At 46.9% G+C, this 16,274-nt stretch overlaps 1 protein-coding gene across 1 annotated transcript; it reads right to left on the bottom strand.

Moving 5' to 3' along the window:
• Window positions 1-861: 861 nt before the first annotated feature.
• LOC122372035 lies at window positions 862-12,455 on the bottom strand. The gene is made up of 3 exons (XM_043348879.1): window positions 12,171-12,455; window positions 2,825-3,544; window positions 862-2,352 (listed from the first exon to the last, which is right to left on the bottom strand). The coding sequence occupies exons 2-3, from the start codon at window positions 3,518-3,520 to the stop codon at window positions 1,978-1,980; spliced, it is 1,071 nt and encodes a 356-aa protein (XP_043204814.1). The 5' UTR covers window positions 3,521-3,544; window positions 12,171-12,455; the 3' UTR covers window positions 862-1,977.
• Between the last annotated feature and the right edge of the window lie 3,819 nt (window positions 12,456-16,274).

Here is a 16,274-nt window from a genome sequence, read left to right as displayed (position 1 = left end):
CGACACATTTCATGGGGATATGTAGAGTCCTTGAACTTGAACAGAGATCCAATAGTGAGTTTCTAAGAATGAATCGCGGATTTAGATATGGGTAGTACCTACTTTTGTAGGAGAGCGCTTATATCATTTTTTTTAGCTTAATTGAGCGTTTTCCGAAAAACGGCGAAATGATACCTAAAGCTTTCGAGTTTTTCAACCTGTGGTTGATTTGTGATAGTAATGAACCCCCTTGGCATGTGACACCCCCTTCAGTAGGGGAAGGAGGGTGAATTGCGCCATCTTAAGGAAAAACGCTAATTGTAAGAAAACCGCTGGAGATATAAGCATGCATTGGTGACCATTTCAAAGAGGAACTCATTGGCTACGATTTAAGAGCCTCCCGATCAATTAAGAATGTTTCGTTTGCTTCTGACAGCTGCTTTTTCAGAAACATGTAAAAGGGCGCATTTGCCAACAACTGCTGTAAATTGCGCCAGTGGGATGGCGCAATTAGAACCCAATTGCGCCCTATACTTTAACATGGCTAAGCGAATGAGACGGAATGCATACACCCCGGCAGTCTAATGTCATTGCGGCTTACTTTAACATTCATAATGTTATTCACGCTGGTTAAATAATAAATGTAGGTGGAAATCGCGATGTTTTTTTGCCCAGGTAGATAACTTTACATGTGTTCGTACGCTTGTAAAAGTGCAACGAAAACGTTTACTGTAACCGACTAGATATATGTGAACGTATGCGCCTATACGGTTATATTTCCAATCGTTTCTCTCAAAATTAATAATTTTTATTGTTTCGACAGTTTTATGACATCAGTTTTTACTTTTTTATCATAGCTGTCACCTCTCACGCCTGAGTCTATGTTGAAAATGTCGTATTTTGTCAATTACACAAGTTCGTAGCCTAAATGGCAGCTGCATTATAAGTTTGACGAGAGAAATAATTTGCGGACTGACGACAGCGGGCTGCTCCCCTGCCTGACATTAAACTCCTTCTTTATTGCAAACAGTTAATGATGCATTCATGCTGTCGTGATATACAATAGCTACACCATTATTCTATTTGCGCCCCCCTGGCGCAATTGCCATGGGCGCAATTAAAATTGAGGTACTTTTTAATAAAAGCGTGGAAGTTATCATAAAGATGTTGAAGGAAATTAACTGTTTTAGTGAAATATAATGAAAAAAGGGTTTTTCTTTCTAAATATCACTCTGAAAACCACACAAATATCACACATTTTTATAGCCAACGGTTCAAAACACTGCAAAAAAGCTAAGAAAACGCCGTAACATCTTTGATGGCGTAATGAGCCTTGCTGATTGGCTTCCTCGGGGAGCTTGGGCTATAAAAGGAACTATCCAGTGTGGAGAATAATGTTTTCGAACACAAAATTCAAAACATGCCATTGAATCCGTGGGAATGTTGGTGGGCGCAATTGGTTAGGAGGGCGCAATACACCCACTTTCCCCTACCTATAGACGATTTCAAAATCATAGATCAAAAACGTTCTAACTTCAATTTACGAATTTTAGAATCTTTACACATATTTGAAGCGAAAACGACCATCAATGACCGATCATCTGCGTTTAAACTAAGTAACTTATTTCTATCGGACGGATACTTGAGATCATTTGTTTCATGTACGAGTATGGTCCCATCAGGTTTTAAAGGATCAATGCTACAAAATAGCTGTTAGGGTCCCTGTCTGTATGTATCTTGATCGGGTCTATCTTTGAGCTAAGTACAGTCACAGTTACAAGTAACTTGTGCTCGTACTGTTTTTATGTCCCGTCAATAGTAAAAAGGTATCGAATATCTCTAACCTCATCGCCAGGGCTGTTCAGTTTCTAATCTAGGATAAGTGAACTCGGCAATAACAGCACGACATTTTATTGCCGGATGTTTCTATTTCTTTGCTTTGGTTTTGCTAAGTGTCATTTGCCACTAGGCCTTCTAAACTTCGGGTTCCATATAGCCTTATCCAGGACCCGAGTTTGTTGTCAGCACAATGCTTCGGTCGGACAGACATTCACCAGAGTTTTTGATTTTGAACATAGCTTTGACGGCATCGAGGAGCTCTCTGTTGGAACAGAACGTCCATCCGTCCAGGATGAAGTACATCATTCGGATCAGGGCGAGCACACGGATCAGGTTTACGGACGAGTGTGCTCCCAGGCAGAAGAGCACAATGGCCAGCTTGTAGGGCAGCGAGCACACCAGGAACAGGCAGGCCAGCTTGAACGTGAAGACGAATATGCGCATGTGGTGGCGGACAGCATTCGTGGTGGAGCGCTGATTGGGCTGGCCCTGCTCCTGGTCCAGGCACTGGGGATGAACCTGCTTCCTCCTCAGCTGAAACCAAACGGCAGAGCAGGTCAAGTGCCGTCACATTGGCCAGTAGGAGGTCAGCATAACATGGACACTGACAGTGTGGACCGTAGCGGGAAAGGGGTGGAATGGATCAGGATGGATGATTGGAACGATGCCATAATAGCGTGTTCAGTTGCCGACTAAAAAGTTATTTGAGTGGTGCGTTTGTTCTACTGAACTAAGTTCAGTTCCTAATCAAATCATCGCAGCAATATGCTAACTTGCTCCACGCAAAGTCCCCTATCGGGTCTGAGGTGGCACGAACTAATAACGGCAAAACCAGTGATTCGGAACGGCTTATACCTACAGAGCGGCTTTTGGGACCCAAAAGTTTAACATGGCAATGGATGCGTTGGTCATAAGCGGGACAGCACAGGCGCTGGTGACCGGACATCACGCCAGACATTCGGCGACGGGCGACCGAGCTGGTTAAATCATAGATGGGCAGTCTTACCTTCCAGGCGCAGTACATGACGAAGCCGTTGTAGGTGATAGTGCCGACATCCAGGAAGATATTGAAAGAGACCGTGAAGGCGGCAACAAAGCGGTACTCGGGCATCAGCAGCCAATTGAGCGGCAGACAGCTCTTCTGCACGGCGTTCACGCAGCCATAGTACACTCGAGCCCCGATAAAGATGGCGGCGTGCAGCGCGCCGTAGGCGGCCGCCATCTTGACGTGTCTCCTGACGTCGGCCGATGTGGCCAGCAGTGGGTAGCTGAGCGCGTGCGCCAGCGACAGGTAGCGGTCGCGGCCCAGCGCCAGCATCACCACGTTGACGGCGTTCATGCAGCCGTTGGTGGCCGCCTCCAGGACGACGCAGAGCCAGCAGGGGATGCCGCCGACCAGCAGGCCCAGCAGCAGCGCGGCGCAGGCCATGCTGAGCGAGAAGGCGCCCAGCAGGCAGTCCAGCAGGCTCAGCACCATCACGTACAGGTAGGAGACCCGGTGCAGCGACGGCGTGCGCCAGATGACGGCCGCCGGCGGCGCCGAGAACGCCACGATCACCACCGAGAGCACGAGGCCGCTGAGTATGCGCGAGATCTCCTGGCGCTCCATGCTGGAGGCCCAGTCGGCCGGCGGCACGGCCGGCTCGCAGCTGACGTTCACAACATCCGCGGAAGACGTGTCGGGGCACGAGACGTTCAGCATGCTGGCGATGGCTGGACGGCAGAGCTGGCGACACCCGGGAGGCTGTCAAATTATATTTCTGACCTTATCACACGTGTGCATTGGCTAAATCGAAGCCAAGTCGCACAATCGGATAATAGGTTTTTTGACGTTTTCAGGTAAACTATACTCATAAACTATACTTGATAAGAGGTATACCTATTCAAGGTTTTCGAGGATCTTTTTCGAAGCAGAAGCTACTCCATAACCGTGAATGAAGTTTGGACAGACTGGCGGTTACATCACTTGACAAATGGTCAAACAATGATTTAGAGCACATTCCTACTGCTGTTGTGATAAGAAGAAGTTGTATTAAAGGGACCCTCCCACCTTCCAAAAAGTTAAGGAATTGGCATGAAAGTGATGTCGCTCGGTTCAGAAAAAGCAAAATGAATATCTATCAAATTTAACCGAAAAAAATATTCACTGGTTTTTGAGATATTAGACTTTTACATTTGTTTACTTTTTGGGATCTCCGCTGTTCCCAGCGACTTTATTTGGAAGCAATAGTTTGGCAGCTGAAAGTGCGGCACTTGTTGCGCGCAAAGCAGCATATACCATCGCATGCTACCAAACGTTTTAATAAAATATTTAAAATCGTTAGATCCGCGCTGACGCCACACATTCAGAGGAGGCATTTAAATGCATTTAGCTCCTCTGAATCCAAAGTTCTGCAACTTTGAAATTAGATATTTTCGATTTGAGGCATTTCCGATGTTGTGACTCATGGGCGTAGGAACGTCTGGAACATTGTGGGTGCATGGGTGCAGAAATCCAGCCATGGCCGGTGAAGCGGGTGGGGGGGGGGGGGGGTAGGGAGCGACACCCGAGCGAAGGCTCGTTACGAGCTTTGAGGGTGTACCATGTCGAAAAGGTACCGATCAATAAGTGCATTTGGAAGCATTGACCCTCGCATGTGTAGGGGGGTCGGATGAACCCCCCCCCATGGTTGTTCGCAAATAACTCGCGCAAAAAGCGGCCGATCGCGACGAAACTTTTAGTACCCTCGAGTTGATCAGTTTTACACCTACTCTGAAAATTTCATGATCCTGACCCAAAAGACCTTTGACCTGTGACCTGATTCTCGAGACCATGTTCGGCCGGGATCGCGATTTGGCGTATGTCAGCTCACATTATCCGCGCGTTTCCAGTCTTTTTGTGATTGTAGACGTCCAAACATGTGAAATGATGTTCTTCCCATGCATCACGGTGGATGTGAAGGTAACCTGAAGGTCAGGTCAGGTCATTGACCTTTGATGACCTCGGTTCACTTTTTCGAGTTTTACATGTTTCTAGGGTAGTTTATAGGGCTGATTTCGAATTTAGCATCCAGTTGAACGTTTACGCGGCGAAGTAGTTTTAGTGCTTTCGTGACATGCTACGAAAGCATGTCATGTCATGCTTTGATGTCATGCTACGAAGCCGTCAGTGGTAGGTAGTTGACACCTACTATGGATAGCCGGTAGGACGCCTAATGGTTGACCTGACCTGACCTGACCCGATCTGGCCTAAATGCATGAAGAAATCATCTGTGATCAAAACTAACATCAGATATTCGTGATCAGCACCCCGAAAAACCCGAAAACAGCTTCACTTTACGCTGATGTCCCAGTAACATTCCCCATTGATTTACTGATTGACGTGAGAAAGTGAAAAGCCCCGTTTTACGCGGACCTTTTTCGAATAAGCTGATTCTGATTCTGATTCTGATTCAGTTCTAGCAGGTCCCGATTTTCCCGACTTTTGGAATATTGACCTGACCTGGAAGGTCAACCAATGAAGTAGGACCTTAAAATTGGGTATCGTCGGCTTCCTCTCGTCACGGGCAACACCCTCGTTTTTTTCCGCGAAGCTCTTCATTATAGCTCGATCATGGGCCGAACGGCAGGGGGGTCCGACCGACCCCCTCCCCCTACACATTAGAAGCTGGAAAACGCTGCACACACGCGAGGGCTAATATTGTCAATATTGACTACCGCAAAAAGTAAAAGCGGCCAACTTAGCCATTTTCGAAGATATCGGGCTAAAATTTTTGACAGTGGGTCATTGGTTCGGATGTGTTCAATCACATGCTCCATTTCCCTTTTTTAGCACAAATGTAAGTTTTGAAGACCATCACAGTAGCAAATGCTTCGAAAGATGGATAGTAGGCAACATATCCTGAATTTGCCGTGCTGCATGGGAAGTAGTGTTGATGAAAAAAGGGGTTTTTGGTTCAGATTATTGTGGGTGCAGAATACATTGTCTGCACCCACTGGATAAATATTGTGGGTGCAGCTGCACCCTTGCACCTATGGTTCCTACGCTTATGTAATGTGACTGCTCAAACCGGTAAATGCAAGCCAGGGACCCCATTTTGGCTATCTCAACTCAAAACTTATGTTAAGGTAGGATGGTCACTTTAACCAAGCCGTATTTTGGTCCATCATGGCTGCTAAATAAGTATATACATAAAATGTGCACGCCTTAACCCGAATGCAGAAACAATCTAATACATGACTAAGCTCTCCAGGAAGGTCATTGTGCCGGTCCCTGTGCGACCTGTATAGAGCTCAACCTATAAATTGCCGCACTATTCTATATACATACCTATTTACGGCTTTATAGTACTCAGCTTTCGTTGAAATTAAATAAAAACTCAGCATATATCGGACGTTTCGTGTTCGGTTTAACACTTCATCGGCGATACTGGCCTACTTACATCGAGCCAGTATCGCCGATGAAGTGTTAAACCGAACACGAAACGTCCGATATATGCTGAGTTTTTATTTATTTACGGCTTTGGTAACATGCATCACGGTAACGGGGTTCGTATCCGATTCAACGAAACGATTCCGGGGAACGTCAATACATAGACATACGATGGACCGAAACGCTTCAAGACAACGTTACGTTTTATAATAGTTTTCTTCAACTGAATTTAGCCGGTACTGCCAATTCCTTTCTACGGCAATTATAAGTTTTTAATGTAGGCTTGGATGACCCAATCGGACTGATACACCGTTGGGGATTCGGGGCGACATCGGGCGGGGCGACACACGGTAAGAGGTGTTCCAAAGAGCGCCGAAAATCACAAAAAATATGCGTTTTGAACACAACTTTTGTTCAAAAGAGGCGCAGTTTAATTTTATCCCAGTGAACTAAATGCCGGCAGCGCTCTTGCGTTGCCTTGGGCCAGAATTGGAGGTACGGTACTGAAGGCACACACCGGGCCAAACCACCGAAACCCAGACTGAGCTTGGACTGAACCTGAAACCCTGAAACCAAGGCCCTAAAACATAAGGTTGGACGAAGTTTCCTACCAACAAGGTACTAGAATTTGTCGTGATATTTCGTCCTTGCAGTTGTTTCTTTACAAATATAGAGCAAACAAGCATGTTTTCTAATAGTATGAAAATTTGAAAGGAAATAATTAGTCACTTCATATTTGATTCACAAAAAGCCATTTCGAAATCAAATTCAATGTAGTTTTGACCAAACTCTAGTCGACTTATCCAGTATCTACTTTATTTTCCAGATTCGCGGTCCAGACAAACACGTTGCTATGGGCGGTTGCTATGGACGCTATCTCGTATTTGCAGATAGTTTTGTTGTTATGAAATAGGGTAAAACAAGCTCTTTGGATATTTTCCTGTATTTCGGGGCTCATCTAATTTATCTAGCTTTGGCACAATATTTTTACTTTATCATATCATGGTTCCAGACACAGGTGGTTAATTTCAGCGCGTAAAGAAATAAGAATAAAGACTTATTATGTTATACAGAATGCAAGTCGCCAGTCCCTGGTGGTAAAGTGAATGATACACAGAGATATCTGTTTTTATCCCGGTAGAAACATCCTTGTGATCTAAGTGTGATCGATCATAAATTGTCTGAGAATCAGAAGTTAAGCGATATGTCAAGAATCACGAAACAACCAGCTTAGCTATATAGCTGGTGGAAGAGCCGCCACTCAGAAGCCTTCAGAAAACCGTGAACGGTTGAGACAGCCGACAGGTTGAGAAATCAAGAGACCTGAGGCGCCAGAGAACCAGAGGATGCCTGGGAAATTTAAGGAACCGCTGGCTACCTACCAGATCTTGACTAGAAACCTGAAGAAGAGCCATGAAATGACCATTTCACGATCTAAGATGCAGATTCTGGTGTCTGAAAATCGTGTGAACACACTTGACATTCCAACAGCAGCTCATTCCGGTACCGTTATAAGTCCAGGGCTGCGCAGTCGATGGATTTTCGGTGACTCTGACTCCGACTCCGACTCCGACTCCGGCTTCCAAAAACCAACTTCGACTCCGACTGCGGGCATATGTACATTACCTATCGACTCCAGCCGACTCTATTTCCGACTTCGACTCCGCGACCCTGCCAGGTCTGCGGAGTCGATTGATTTTCGGTGACTCGGACTGACTCCGGCTCTGGTTTCCAAAATCGACTCCGACTCCGACCCCGGTCAGAACTGTGGTTATAAATAACATGTCTGTGAATAAAAGCAGTTTCGGGTGCAGCCACCCCCTTTTGCTTTTCTTACTCAAAAGCTCGTCCAAAACAGGAAGATGAACAGGAACTCAGCTTAAACATCGGTCTTGGAAAGGTCACCGAACGTAATATTTTTCCGCAAGCAGACGAAGACCACGAATTTGAACAATGACATGTTGATTAAGACTCTGAATCCGGGCAAAACTGTCGACGCCGATCGACTCCGACTCCGACTCCGCAGACCTAAACTTTATTCAACGGATTTCCATGAGATTTTACGCCGGAAAAATGCAGATAAACGTGCTCCTATCGTCAATACGCGTCAAATAAACTTTGAATTGACCACAAAAAGTCATTTCGACAATTTTACCTCATTTCCAGGTCATGTCTTGACCAGAAAATGCCGTAATGCGTAATGCATATCAGTCGATCTGTATCGTTGGGCTGAACACATCTAAGGTATTTTTGTTGCTATTTAATCAAGAATCATATCTCTGTCAAAGGTTACGGTAAAACAAAAAACTGCTGGAGACCATTCTTGACCTGAAATGACCTTAGGGACATAAAGAGGGGTCACGGGTGCAATGATGCGCCTCTTGGGGCACCACATGCGATGAGATCGATGCGTGGCGACTGGCGTACACCTCGCTGTTTCTGCCTTTGAACAATTTTTGTCTGCTTTATCTGCTAAAAACACAATAAACACATTATCGAGCGTAGAAGCATGACTCTTTTGTTACGTACAAGCTTTGTTCAGTTTGTAAGCACCATCAAACATTGCAAGCTTCAAGGGGTCAATGCCCTGGGCTGTGACGTCACGCTGGGGATCGTGACGTCAGCCGTGGGGTTGCCAGTCTAGTATGAACTAGACTTCGACCCCCCTGCCTGAAACCAACCGAAACATCCCAAAAATGCTTGGAAGCACGTGAGATTGGTGTGGATATCTACCTACAGTAAGATATGCATGTGCATAGTTCATATCACCCAGGCACCCCAGTGCAGTCATTTTCATAGCATCCTGTAGCATGTGTCTAGTTCTATCAGTGTACCGACTTTTGTGTCGCTATCTCGACGTTTCCCGTGATCAGAGGATCCATCGTCAAAACCGTTAACCCCCCCCCCCCCCCGCACGCGCAGCTTGCACCCCTCGGATATTATCTCGCCGAAATGTCAAGATTCAATGCATTTTTTCTTATGACCTGCAAGTTTTGAACCAGTTAGAGCCGCTGTTTACCCTGCAGGCGTGGCAACGTACGAAGGGGTGCAATCGGCTTGCACGTGCATAGCTCATGCACCACAGAGTTTAGCTCAACCAAATGTGCACTATTTTGGAGGCCTTGCCTGGGACTACAATTGAACCGATTTTGAAGTTGATAGCTCTAAATTTCTTTGAGCCAGAGGACCTCACGTCAAAACGGCTTTCCGCCACCAGCACGTGCAGCCTGCACCCCTCGCAGACGGTGACCCCCCTGGAAACTGGTTCAAGGTGTTACCGATGTGTCCCGCCAGTGTGGCTTTGTCCGTGACCTCGGGTTGACCTGTAGCCTTGACAAAAAATTTCGTGTCACCGAAACTTTGAAGTGGAATAGCATGTGCCACGAAGCACTGAGCGAACCGAGGCCAGCACCAAAAGTTTACCTCGCCGGTGACGAGTCGAACGGTACCACGTTGGTCCCGATCGGTTCACACATTTTGACTCCAGGTCCAAAAAAGCTTGGACAAACTCACATACCTACATACTGACAAACAGGCTCAGCCGAACTTTTTTTCAGCGACCCACCAATGGGAATTTCCGGATGCAAAAGCATGCTATCGCATGCTTTTGATCCTCCAATTCTGGATTAGCGGCAGTGGATAGATCGCAAAATGATCTAACCCTAGGCAAACATAAAAAATATCCGATAAGTAAACTTGTGCATCCTGTTGCCATAATCACTCGTTGAAAGTTGCATAGCAATCAATAATCATTCAGTTGGAATAGCTACCTTGGGGAAAGGTCTCTGATTGTAACCTATTGCTCTGACCTTGGATGACCTAGATTTGAAAATTTCGCAACCTTTGCGGAAAATATCACGAGTGCCAAAACGAAAACGGTGGTGCAATGTATTCTCGAAACTCCTTGAGAACCGTAAAACGACTCATCCAGCCACTGTGGGTGCTGAGTTAGTTAATGAGCATCAGAATTAGGCCCCGCCCTGGCCTTTTTAGGTACAGTGTCTAACGACAAATGCGTATGTGGGGTCGATATCTATCTATAGGGCCCCCCAGCCGTTTGGCCCCTGATCAGTGATCAAGCTTTGTAAAAACACGAGCGTTTTGCCCACGACCAAAATGGCCGATGTACCCAATTCTAAGGTCATAAAGGCCATTGGTTGACTTTCCACGTCAGGTCAATGACCCAAATGTCGGGGAAAACGGGATCTGCTAGAGCTTCACGAAGCGATGTGGTGATTTGGGGCTCCTGATGTCGAGTATTGTCCTAATTTTTTCAAAGACGATGTATCATGTATTTGAGGTAGGTCAGGTCAGGTCAGGTCAGGTAAACCATTTTGCGTTCCATCGGCTATCAATAATACGTACCTAAGGTTTGAAACACGAGTGAAAGCTTCGAAATATGTTATATAAGGTCTGAAATTTTAGTTCCCGAACGTTCAAATGGGCGTTAAATTCAGAAAGAGCTCTAGAGGACTGTCCTAACTAAAAGTCGAACACCTAAAAAATTCACCCGAGGTACCCAAAAGGCAGTGACTTTAATAAGCACCATAATGCATGTGACAGACATATTTTCATATGTCTGGAAACGGACGGATCACGGATAATGTGCGCTGACATGCGCCGATTCAGCATTTTGGCATATGGCATGACATGATGATGACTCTAGAAGGAACTCGTAGGCCTGAGGTCAAAGGTCATTAGGGTCAGGGTCATGTAATATCCAGACAGGGGTGGCGCCGTGGATTTTTGAAATGGGGGACGTATCAGCCGATTTAAAAAGTAGGTATTTGGATCGATTTTGTTTTCAATTCGCCGTATTGCATAATCCATATCATGTCTATCAGGACAATAGACCGAATGCCTACACGGTAGGTATGTAGTTATCAACCAGTGGCGGGCACTCGTAACTTGATCGGGACTTCGATAACGATAATTCGATAACCTCTTTCGAGGTCAGCGACTTCGATAACGATAACTCGATAACCAAATCGGTCACTCCGACAACGTGATAACGATAACGATAACTTCAAAAAAGAAAGAAATTGAAAGGATAAAATGTTTGAAAGGAATAAGCTTCTATAATGAATATTTAACCCATTCGCTCATACAACACCATTATTACCCAGCTGCTTACACAAAAAGGAGGACTTAGAACAGTGAAAATGTTATTTTTCTCGTACAAACAAACAAACAAACGTACAAACAAAAGCTTGAATGTCTTTGGCGACAGAGCTTGTTGGGCGGAAAGAAATTCCAAATAGCATTTTCAGTGCTCAATCTACAAAACTGCTATCTCAGTTCAAACCCTCATGTTGAAGGAGATCTATTCCCTTTAATACGCTCGCGTCTATTTGATGAATTATCGTTATCGATTGACCGAAACGGGGACTTCGATAACGCTACTTCGATAACGCTAATCAATAACGATAAACTTGGAAAAACGTTATCGTCGATAACGACTTCGATAATCACGACTTCGATAATCACGACTTCGATAATCACGACTTCGATAATCGTTATCGAAAGGAGTTATCGAAGTGCCCACCACTGGTATCAACACATCTGAAGTCCGAATCGTCTTAACACGATAATTATGAACGATATCATAATGCATACCTAGATACAGGTATACCTACGTAGCCAAGTGTGGGGGTCACGGGAGCCATGCCCCCCTTAAAGGCGAAAAATAAAATAAAATTTAATAAAAATAAAAATGAATAACAACAGCTGCATCACCCTCCAAAAATAGTGGGCCAAAGCCGATGAGTTTTCCTTTTTGGAGGGGGTACGAAACTAGGCCGCAATCTGTGGCCCCTCCCTGAGCAAAATCCTGGCTACGCCTCTGCCAGCGTGTGTGTGTGTGGGGGGGGGGGGGCGTAATGGGTCACAATCTCTCTTTTTACTTAAATGACGTTAAATGACGACCAACGGGTATACTCACATTTTAATCCTTCGTTGTTCGGTTTTCAGTGACGAGTTGATGTAGTTACTACGCTAATGCACCGCGGACCGATGTTTAGCGGAGCAGGTGGAGGACGACGGCCGCCAGCTGCAATCGTCGCCGTATCTCCACCGCATGTCCGGTGACCGGCGTCTTTTATGCGTAACCGACGCTGTGGATTGACCAGCGTCGTCGGCTGACGCGACGTCGGCTCATGGTTCCACGTCGGCTGATGATATAACAGTAGTTACTGCTCGTCCCAGTCAACCCGGTACTGCACTAACACGTCCGTCTCTGCGGCGTCCGTGTTGTTCTGACAACAAACACTCATGTGGCCCTACTCACCAGCACGGATGCTATCTCGGCGACCTACTCCTAGTGCGTGCTAAGCGGCAGCCAATCAACGCACGCGCGCATGCATACCGCCGCGCCTGTGCGCCGTTGCGGCGGTGCAGGAGCAGTCAGGCGAGGCAGCTCACGGGTCTATCACTCTATCGCTCGGTCTTGGTCTGGGTGGTTTTAAACGTTGCGACCGGCGGCGCTTAAAGGGAATAGTTCACTCTCACGCGAAATTAGGTTTTTTTTTCGGAATGAATTTATGATTTAATGCTCAAAATGATCAGCGAAGAAAATAAAACCTTTCTATAATTTTTTATTTTATTTTAATAGGTAGGTGGGAAGAACTTTTCAGTTTTAAAAGAGGGAAATGGCCCCTGCAAGACACATTCCTCAGCAAGGCACTTTTTCGGTACGAGAAATGGAATATCTTTGCCTAGGGTGATCGTTGGGCCGTAAAAGCTCCTGATTTGTGCTTGTCTCAGCTCAAGCTACGGAACTGCTATTCCAGTTCAAAACCCCATGTTAAAGGTGAACTACATATTTCCTTTAACCCTGGCCGGCACAGGCCATTTTGAGTCTTTCGACGGCACAGGGGGGGGGGGGGTACGACCCCCCTTGCGTTTGGCCCCTGATGGAGCTAGAGCTTCGCGGAAAAAACGAGCGTGTTGCCCGTCACTAGAGAAAGCCAATGATACCTAATTTTAAGGTCCTAGGTCATCGGTTGACCTTCCAGGTCAGGTCAATGACCCAAAAATCGGGAATATCGGGACCTGTTAGAAAGTCGTAAAGCGTGGCTGCCTAGGGGTTTTCCGGGGTGCTGATCACGTATATCGTGTTAGTTTTGATCACAGATGATGTCGTTAAGCGTTTAGACCAGGTCGGGTCAGGTCAGGTCAGGTCAGGTCATGTCAACCGGTAGGGGTCGTGACGGGTATTCGTAGTACCTGTCATCCGCCTCTGACAGCTTCGTAACATGTTACGAAGGCACCAAAACTACTTCGTAAATGTTCAAATAGTTGCTAAATTCGAATTCAGCTCCAAAAACTAGCCTATAAACATGTAAAACTCGAAAAAGTGAACCGAGGTCACCAAAGATCAATGACCTGACCTTCAGGTGACCTTGACACCCACCCTAAAGCATGGGAGCAACATCAAATCACATGTTTGAACGTTTGAAACCACGAAAAGCTTGCAAACGCGCGGCTAATGCGAGCCGACATACGCCGATTCGCGATTTCGGCCAAATATGGTGACGTAAAAGAGGTCACAGGTCAAAGGTCATTGGGGTCAGGTTCATGAAATTTTCAGCGTAGGTGTAAAAATAATCAATGCGAGGGTACTGAAAGTTTCGTCGCGATCGGCCGCTTTTTACGCGAGTTATTCGCGAAAAACCTTAGGGGGGTTGCATCACCTGAGTCGCGGTTACATAGCATTTTTGACGAGGCTTTAGCTCATCTATTTTGCGGTATTTTCGATGCAGTCATCTTTGCATATTTAGAGTGGGCAATTTTGTAAATTGTAAAGCATCATTACCATCTTTTGCAACATAACGGGCGGAGCCCTAAGCTTGCAACAATCCCTAGTAAACGGGGCTAATGTCACATCCTACATAGGTACAGGGTGTCCCAAAATTAATGTCACACCCTCCCACACAACCTTTACTTTGCCTTCTACGGCGATATCATTTATCAATATAATTTCGCCGGTACTGGCTCCCAGACCATCTTGGCTGCATTCTAGTCACGTGACCAGGGCTGCGGAGTCGATGGATTTTAGGGTGACTCCGACTCCGACTCCGGCTTTAAAAATCGACTCCGACTCCGACTCCAGCTCCGACTCCGACTCCGGACGGTTCTATTAAAATCCATATCATGATACTGAAGCTCATAATGGATATGTTTTAGTCTTGCCTGAAACGATCCTTTGTGCGTTCCAGGGCTTTGCGTTGCAAATAGGTATGCATAAAAACAATATTCAGAATTAACAGGCAGGTTCTGGGGAATTCACCGTCTTCTGCTTCTTTCGCTGAAAACATTCGTCCAAAACAGCGAAGTGGTCATTTTTCGACAAAATCTAATTTCGAGAGCAGTATCGTCAATTCAACAGGTGCAGTGCATGACGTGGAGCCATGCAGCGTTAACTCCGACTCCGGAGTCGGAGTCGATAAGATTTTGGCGACTCCGACTCCGACTCCGGGCAGAATTGTCGACTCCGACCGACTCCAACTCCGACTCCGACTCCGACTCCGCAGCCCTGCACGTGACCTTCGAATTTTTGTGACCCTGACCGGTCAAAGAGTGTACGGAGGTCATTTCCGGGGCAGAGCCCAGCGCGCGCGGACCAGTTGTCCAGGATGGCAAAACTGCAGTGCAAATCGTCCCGCAGCGGGGCAGTCGGCATGGTTGCCGGCGGCATGACCCACGGCCAGGTCGCCGAGGCTCTGTGCATGAGTTGCCGCACGATTTAGCTCTGCTTGTCACGGGACAGAAGCGGATAGACGCCTGAGAACAAGCTAGGTCGAGGCAGGAAGACTTCCTCCAGCCGGGTATAGCGCAGATCGTCATAGCGAAGTGCGGAGCTAAAGACTGGCTTATCCACAAGGAAACGTGCAAGGAGGCTAATTGCCAACAGTCATCCAGTCTCCAAGTCGACAATCCATCGGTACCGGTAGTTGTCTCTGAAGCTACTAAGCCCACCAACCCACGTCTCTAGCCCCGGACCCTCGAGATGGTGCCCCTCCGACCTTGGGATGGTGCCCACGCAGAACTCAGGATAGTGACCCCGGAGAAATCGAGATGGTGTCCCCGCGGACCTCGGGATGGAAATAGCCCCACCCGAGGCGAGGGACAGAAATGGGCCTCTGGGAGACCCCGAAAACGGTACCCTATTCCGATAGAGATAGACCTTCTGGATGGTGCCCCCTTAGGAGACCTCTGGGTTGAAGCTCCCGTCAGTGATCTCCGTGAATTAAAAAAACCCTCCGTGATGGTGCCCCCCGGGAGGCCCGGGGGGCATGGCCCCCATGGCCCCCCTCTGGATCCGCCACTGACGTCATTTGTGGCCAACCTATCAAACCTTTGGAAAAAAAATAGGCCACGGCATGTTAAATTCAAGATTACTTTACTACTCGTTAAATTGATGCCCGGAGGTTTCCTGAAAGTTAAGCGGCGAATGGCGATATCTGCAGTATTTTAGGAGATATCTACGGAAAAGAACAGGAACCGTTTCTTCGCCTTCTCCCCCCCCCCCGGCCCGCCCCCCCAGTAGCGGCGGAACACCCCCGCGCCCCGTAGGGCTACCGGCGGACCCTACCACCCGTAGGGGGGGGGGGGGGGGCGTTTCGGCCCCCCCTAAGATCTCGGAAAGTTACCGGCCGATTTTCAAAATTCAAACGGCGTTCGATAGCCCCACCCGGGAACTACCTTGTGACCAAATTTCATTGACCTAGGTCAAACCGATGACGTCACAGGTCAGGTCAAAGGTCAGATTTTCACCGTTCACAGGCATTTCAAGAAATGTGTTGTGAAATCGAGTAAATTGGTAATTTATTGAAAACCATCGATGGTACATTGTTCGTCAAACACATACTTTGCTATCTGAGGTCACTGATACCAGGTCAGGTCACAGCGAGGTCAGGTCACCGGGGGTCACATTATGAAAGTGTCGTGTGATACATGTTTTATGGTCTATTTTACATGACAAATGCGATTATGTGGGTTAGGTAGCCTTTGGGGCCAGCCTAGGTCACGTTTTGGTGAAGGTCAG

The sequence above is a fragment of the Amphibalanus amphitrite genome, unplaced genomic scaffold (assembly GCF_019059575.1).
Source record: "Amphibalanus amphitrite isolate SeventyFive unplaced genomic scaffold, NRLGWU_Aamphi_draft 000036F_arrow, whole genome shotgun sequence".
NCBI lineage: Eukaryota > Metazoa > Arthropoda > Thecostraca > Balanomorpha > Balanidae > Amphibalanus > Amphibalanus amphitrite.
Note: the sequence above shows the minus strand (reverse complement) of the source record. Positions and strands in the feature narration are given on the sequence as shown.

Excerpts from the sequence above, each read along its gene's own strand:
- LOC122372035 (XM_043348879.1), bottom strand. The coding sequence starts at position 3,520 with ATGCTGAACGTCTCGTGCCCCGACACGTCTTCCGCGGATGTTGTGAAC. Across the intron at positions 2,353-2,824 it reads TCATGTACTGCGCCTGGAAG|CTGAGGAGGAAGCAGGTTCA; the intron begins GTAAGACTGCCC and ends GTTTGGTTTCAG.